This window comes from Gymnodraco acuticeps, unplaced genomic scaffold (assembly GCF_902827175.1).
Source record: "Gymnodraco acuticeps unplaced genomic scaffold, fGymAcu1.1, whole genome shotgun sequence".
Taxonomy (NCBI): domain Eukaryota; kingdom Metazoa; phylum Chordata; class Actinopteri; order Perciformes; family Bathydraconidae; genus Gymnodraco; species Gymnodraco acuticeps.
In genome coordinates, this window is record NW_022990023.1 from 5,567,574 (window position 1) to 5,575,073 (window position 7,500).

Consider the following 7,500-nt stretch of genomic DNA (forward strand, 5'->3'; position numbering starts at 1 on the left):
CTGCAGGAAAGAGGAGACGTCTCGTAGTCCTGCCCGCCGGGGGCCCGGTCGCCCCCGCAAGCGAAAGTCGGCCCCCGGCCCAGCTGCTTCGGAGAGCTCCAAAAGACTCAGGTCAGTCCTCTGATACTGCGTCAGTATAATCAGTGTGATTGGCAAGCCCCGCTCATTCATCCTGATTTCTGTTTGTGTTCTTACTGAAAGGCGCGGCTGATTTTCAAGAAGTTCTTCTTCAGCTGAATTGATTCAAATGCTCTATAGCTGATGATTTGCTTGATTGGGCACTGGAAGGAGCCTCACACACACATGCGCACACACACACACAATGGGGTATGTGATGGGAGCTGATTTTAAATGAGAGAAAGTAATGGAGATGAGACCTTCATTAATCATCATTAATCACTTTTAATCATATTTATCACTTGCATTGATTATGTCCCGATTCCCTGTGAACCTGGAGCATATTAATACAGCCGGACAAAGTCCTGATGCACAGTTATTACAGTGATAAACGACTCGACAACACCCCCACCCGCCGCAACACACATTATTTAACACCTTTCGACACACACACACACACTTGGATGCTGCCACACATTCCCGCACACCGCTGCAAACACACACACACAGCCTGTGTTCAACACTCATAATGATAAATGTGTTTTCTCATGCTGCCCCACCTCTGTTAGCATGTGCACCCGTCGCCTTGATAAAATGATTAGAGAAACTCAGGGTTTGTCACGGTTACCATGATTAGAAGGCGCTAATGAAAATGACAATGAAAGGCTTTAGTCATACATACTGGTGCAACACACACACACACACACACACACACACACACACACACACACACACACACACACACACACACACACACACACACAACTTGTTTAATTAGTAGCGCTGGTTGCTACGTGCCTGAGCAGGATCTCTGTTGTTAATAACAAGCTATGTATCGTTTGTTTACGCTTTCATCTTCGAGAGGGAGAGATGCGGGTTGAAATGAAAAGGCGAGAGTGTGAGAGATAGAGGCATTTTTCAAAAGCCAAGACGAACCCTTTTGATACACACATGTGTGTTTCATGGACAAAAGTATGTGGACATTGAAATGTGATTGGTGAAATGTGAAATGTCAGAACCACAGGCATTAAGATCCTCTTATTAGGCGTCCATTTCTTTGTGACGCTTTGTCTCCAAGCTGCAGAGGTTTGCATTTGTGAGATTGGCCTCAGATGTATTATTGTAAAGGCTAAAAAATTCAGTTTGTATGATGTCTCGTCCAACTTTACCTGAAGCATAAGTGTTTATAACAGTTCTGGAGAGCAAAAGTTGAAGAGAGGTGAAAAGCCTGCCATTTCGGAAAGAAGTAGGACACACTAATCGTTGAAATGGGGTTGATAAACAACAGGAAGTGATGGCAATAATTTAAGAGAATATCAAAGCCTGAGATATAAAGAGATGAAGTTTAAACCTCTGCTCCTCTGGCCAGGCGCTGATGAAAGTGTGTGTGATTGTCAGAGGCTTTCCAGCATGTGAAAGGTGTGTGTCTGTAGGAGTGTTTGTGTGTGTGGGGTTTTTCGAGCCACTGTTCAATGATCCGAAGAGCACTGTGTTTAAAGCATACCGATGCATTGACGTCTGACTGACAGACGGCATTCCCATTCATCCCGAAGGTGTCGGATGGAGTCGGGGTCAGGGCTCCGTGCAGCCAGTGGAGAAAATGATCCCTTTATATACCTGTGGCGTGGAGCCTAAACAGTGAAAACCATACATACTTGTTGGCCATATTCTCTACAGCGTGTACAGGCGAACAAATCCTATTGTTGGTGAGACTTTGACATGAGGTGAACGCTGGGGCTTCAGAGGGGTCAAAGGTCAACGTTTGAGCAGGGAGATTTTCCTTTCCTGTCCTCCTATCCCCTCCTCTCATGTCCTTTATTTTCCTTTGCTATACTCTTCTTTCTTTTCCTTTCCTATACGTTCATCTTCTCCTAACACCTTCCTCTCATCTCCCCTTTCCTTTATCTTATCCTCTCCTCTTTCTCCTCTCCTTTCCTCTCCTCTATTCTTTCCACTCTTCTTCACACCTCACTGTTTCTCTATCTTATCCTCTCCTTAATTTCTTCTCTTCACCTCTCCTATTGTATTCACTCTCTCCTCTCCTTTCCTCTCTTATTCTACCTCTGCCTCTCTCCACTCCTCTCCTCTCTCGGGAGCGGAGTTGCTGAGACCCAAACCTTCCCTCTGTGGGAATATAGGATTCACCTGCCTCAGACACCAGCTGCTAACAGAGAGTGTGTGGTGTGTGTGTGTGTGTGTGTGTGTGTGTGTGTGTGTGTGTGTGTGTGTGTGGTGTGTGTGTGTGTGTGTGTGTGTTGTGGTGTGTGTGTGTGTGTGTGTGTGTGTGTGTGTGTGTGTGTGTGTGTGTGTGTGTGTGTGTGTGTGTGTGTGTGTGTGTGTGTGTGTGTGTGTGTGTGTGTGTGTGTGTGTGTGTGTGTGTGTGTGTGTGTGTGTGTGTGTGTGTGTGTGTGTGTGTGTGTGTGTGTGTGTGTGAGTGAGAGAGAGAGAGTAGTGTTCAATAGAGGTTAGTGTTTATCGATCGAGCCCTGGAGCTCCGGTCAACGGACAGACTCCCCCGAGACTGCTTCATCTCTCTCTCTCTGTCTCTCTCCCTCCCCCCTCAACTCTTCTCCTCCCCCCTCTGTCTCCCTGTATCTCTCCTCCCTCCCTCACAACAGATAATTCTTACCCCTTTCATGTGTTGATTCAGCAGAGTTTCATATATTCACACGGCCACTGAATATTTCCATGTTTGCCGTCAAAAAGCGTTGTCCCTCTCTTACCTCATCAAAGTTATGAGACAGATCGGAAGAGTGAGGGGGGAGAGAGGGAGACAATGAATGAACCCAGGGGAGACGAAACTAGAGAGAGCGGAGAGGCAGAGAAAAATCATCCATGAAAGGAAAGAAATGTGTGATGGGATTGATTCTGTGATCTGGTTTGTATATGATCATTTCTCGTTTAAGTGTGTCTCTGCTGTGTTTTCATGTCTTCCAGGTTGGATTTATTGGAGGAAAAAGCCAGTAAGAAAATGTCCAATCACGTCTTCTCCAGCCACAGCTCTGCACAGGTCAGTCTCTCCTGGTCCATACACACACCGACAGCCACTTCCTGCTGCTAACGTTTTTGTTCTTTCCTGGATATTTCAATTAGCGGAAATACATTTGTCAATAATTAGCTTCTCCTCCCCCGGTCTGCAGATGAAAGCCCGCTGTATGCATCGAGGTCGGCCCGGCGCCCTGAGCTCCAGGCTCGCCCGACGGGTGACCCAGCTGAAGCAGAAGGCCCAGCGTGGTGCATCGTCTTCAGGCATGCTGCACTGCAGAGGGCCCCCCGGGGAGGAGGACGCCTCCATGAGTCACTGCAGACAAGGAATCAAGGGTGGGTACAGACGGAGCGTATATATATATATATATACAAGACAAGGCAAGTTAAAGGGGCCCTGTGATGCTTTTTGGGGTTTTCCCTTTCCTGTAGTGTGTTATATAGGTGTGTGTGCATGTAAATTAGCTTCAAAGGCTGAGTTCTCTCCAGAGGGAGTTTCTCTCACACACTCCCCCCCCCCCCCCCTGCCTGAAACACCTCCATTGGACTCCTTTATTTACTCCCTGAACATAGTGACATGACTTTGTAACACTCACGCTCCTATTGGCTAGCGCTCCAACACATTGTACGTGATAGGCTAAGGGGTGGGACATCTCTAAGCGGTTGACCAATCACAACAGAGCCAGCCAGCTAAGCAATCAGAGCAGACTGGGCTCTGGTTTCAGACAGAAGGCAGTATGAGTAAAATAAATAGCTTTTTAACATTAAAGCAGTTACAGTAGAGACACAAACTACAAATATGAACCTGAAAATGAGCATACCAGGGCCCCTTTAATTAATATATCACATTTCAACATTTTGGTCCTAAACAATCAGTGCTTTATAAGCCAGACACTGAACTCCTCCTCCTGTTTCTCCATCAGACCTGCAGCACGACTGGGCAGCTGGTCAGACTTCGAAGAGGAAGAGGGGTCGAAAGCCCAAAGTGATGATGGCCGTCAACACCAACAGAACTCACCACAAGGACGACCGGACCTCCGACAAAAAGCAGGAAGTCAGGGAAGAGAAGAGTGACAGCGAGAGCTCAGAGCACGGTGAGTTACAGTTCCGGTCAGCGTGAGAATGATGGGGGGGCTGGGGAGCTCTGATAACACTTTGACTCCCTCAAAAAGGTGAGGGGGTTGAAACATTAATATATACTTCTTAAATAATATAGTATTTTTCAAGAGAATCTGTACCAAAAAATACTGTATATTTGTAGGCGTGCTCGGCAGCTTTACAATACGTAACAATTTATTTGAACACATATTTATCTAAATATTGTGCTTGCTGTGATTTGGATATTGCATCGTAGTCCATTTTGCGATTTTGTTAAAATGTTGATTCATTGTGCTGCCTTCTTCACTTCCGACTTTCTGAATACGATTATGTCAAGTGCCTGCAGTTGAACGCTTACATAAGCTGTGTGTCTGATTGTCACACACTCATATGTAGTCAGTCCGGTGTGTCCTCCAGCCACAGTTTCACAGGTTATTATAAATATGAGTCGAGCTGAAAGAACATCAGCCAGACACTGTGAGATTTCGCTTTCAAGAATGCCTCTGTGTGTGTCTGCTTGTGTGTGTGTGTCTGCTTGTGTGTGTGCTTGTGTGCGTGTGTGTGTGTGTGTGTGTGTGTGCGTGTGCGTGTGCGTGAAGTATCTGAGAGTGAGTTGTCTGCCGTCATCGAGGGGGCCCTTCTCTCACTTCCCAGCTCGTCTGTCACACCGTTAAAACCGTTAACGACTTGCCACAGGCATGCAACACAGCCACCCCGGCCCTCAACGCCGCGCCGTAACGTGAGCCTCGCTCTGGCCCGGCTCAGAATCTCACACCCTGGACTTCCCCTCTTCTTCACCTCCCCAACGTCGGGAAAATGACGGAGGTTTGACATGAGGAGAAATAAAGCCTCCTGACTTTAAAACAAAATGCCTCAGACGAGAAGACGCTCAAAACTAACAGAACTTAAAGAAAACGCTCAAATCTGAATGACCTCGTTGCCTCGATGGCTCGAGAAGCAGTGGTTGTGTGTGTGTGTGTGTGTGTGTGTGTGTGTGTGTGTGTGTGTGTGTGTGTGTGTGTGTGTGTGTGTGTGTGTGTGTGTGTGTGTGTGTGTGTGAGTGTGTGTGTGTGTGTGTGTGTGTGTGTGTGTGGTGTGTGTGTGTGTGTGTGTGTGTGTGTGTGTGTGTGTGTGTGTGTGTGTGTGTGTGTGTGTGTGTGTGTGTGTGTGTGTGTGTGTGACTGAGGCAAAGTGTTGACGAGAACGCCATGTAAGTGACAAGTGTGTCAGAGATGTGTCGACACCCGACACGACCCCCTGCAGTCAGCGACACACAGCTGCCAATAACAAACCGTGTGTATTTGTGTGTGTGCTGCATATGTGCATGTGTGTCAACATTTGCTCCCCGTCACTGCACTTAAGGAACAAGCCGCTCATTATTATGCAGCTTGGAGTTAATATGTGACAAATTATGGCACTTTAAAAGCCTCAGAGAGAAGTTTGTTTCATTCTGAACGAACGGCGACATTTCTCTGCTCACTTTTGTATTCACGGCTACGAGTGTTTAGCCACAGGCTTGAGAACTGAACTGTAGATGCTAGAGGAATATTGAAAGCTAGCTGTCAATACTCCTCATCAAGTGAGTCCCTGGCTTTAGCTAACAGTGTTTACAGGTAGATCTCTTGAAGCTGACTGACTGATCATATTGATGTTGTGATTTCCACAGAGGAGGAAGAGGAGGACGGCAGCTACGACAGCGAAGACGGAGCCGGTGACATCCAGATTAGCTCATCCTCTAAAGAAGCTCCTGCAAACCCTGCCGGGATTCTGCCTTTTTTATCGCAGTCCTCCAAGCTCCAAGCAAACCAGAGAGCTGGGAGTAAGAGACCAGGGCTCCCCGGTGAGGCCTTTGTACTTTAAGTCTGTGTGTCAACATGCTTTATACTTGAAGTGAAGGGAGACATTAAAGGTCCCATGTCATGGCCATTTCTACTGAGCATAATGTTGCATGTGTTTTATGAATGGTTTGTGCACATTTGTTTTCCTACAATCCCTAATCTAGAATAAGTTTTAAGTTAACATCTAAACGGAGAATACAAGTGTATATCTTAATGATATTTACATAGCTGAGCAATTAAAACAGCTTTTGTTCATTTAACTCATTTAGAATAATAGAATATGCTTATCAAATTGTGTTATGTGGCCTCCATTACGTGGCTCTTATTTTACATTTTTATTTATCTTATTGAATTTAGGTATATACTATTATTCACCAAAAGCAAGTTCTTGTTTGTGAGAACTTGGCAATAAATCTGATTACGATTCCATGTCAAAGAAAGCCTAAAATCTTCTCTCCATATTTAACATAATCTATGACTTTATCTTATCTAATTTCATATATATTATAATTTACTTCCCAACTCTAATTTCCACGATGTCCTCTTCGCCCTCAGGCATGGAGAGCTTCACCAGTGCAGATCAGAGGAGAGCTCCCAGAAGGCCGAGCCTCTCCTCCTCAGAAAGAGGACATCCAGACCACCAGGGGACTAAAAGAGCGTCTCTGCCCAGCTGGGGTGCTTCGTCAGTGGGCTGCAGCTTTGGGGACGGCCGGGGGAACCATGGAGCTCTGACTGAAGCCAACAGGAGCAGCAAGGAGGCCGCGAGGAGGAACTCATCGGGAATCCTGGGAAAGGTGAGCACCAGGGTTGGGTGTTGTCGTGTATTTAGAGTACAAGACAGTATTTTACAGTGACACGGTAATATTTTACTTTTTCCAATGACATGTATTCAACCAAGTAAATGACTTCCTGTCAGTAGTGATTAATGGCACTTCTCTGTCGACTACACCCTTCAAAACTAGCATTTCCCTCCTCAGCTGCTTCATGTGCACTTCTGGGTAAACGATTGAATGACAGTGTGTCTTTCACATTTGAATACTTTTCCAAACTTTGCAAAACTACCTACGTTTGATACCTGGTTAATTTTGTATGTATTTATTCTGTGCTCCTCAGAAATTGCAATACAACGTGCACACAACATATAGTGCCAATGTGAGGTAAATCAACAATATTTAGAGTTAATATAACGTGCAGGAAGCCGTGGGACTCTTCCAAAGTTCAACCTCCATCTAAAGGGCACAGAATCTGTGGGCTTCGTGGTATATTTGTTAGGTCACACAGAAGTGCATGGGAAAGAGAGCTGAGAAGGGAAAGGTGAGATGCAATTGCCAATTTTAGAGGCGTGACGCAAAGGTTATTCAACGAGCATCACAATAAATTACTGCTGTCACAGAGTTACAAGAAATGATATAAGATCACTCTTTGAATGAGTTAAGGCTGTTTTTTTGGAACAAGCCAAAAG

General features: G+C 45.7%; 1 protein-coding gene across 5 annotated transcripts in view; it reads left to right on the plus strand.

Annotated features, from left to right (window-relative positions):
- bahcc1b (BAH domain and coiled-coil containing 1b) overlaps positions 1 to 7,500 on the plus strand; it is a 66,636-nt gene that overhangs the window by 48,052 nt on the left and 11,084 nt on the right. For all 5 annotated transcript variants that reach the window (XM_034214371.1, XM_034214370.1, XM_034214373.1 and 2 more), the window contains exons 14-19: positions 7 to 111; positions 3,055 to 3,127; positions 3,258 to 3,438; positions 4,026 to 4,196; positions 5,867 to 6,040; positions 6,594 to 6,832. In XM_034214371.1, coding sequence (XP_034070262.1) covers positions 7 to 111; positions 3,055 to 3,127; positions 3,258 to 3,438; positions 4,026 to 4,196; positions 5,867 to 6,040; positions 6,594 to 6,832 — 943 coding nt within the window. The remainder of the gene's footprint in view (positions 1 to 6; positions 112 to 3,054; positions 3,128 to 3,257; positions 3,439 to 4,025; positions 4,197 to 5,866; positions 6,041 to 6,593; positions 6,833 to 7,500) is intronic.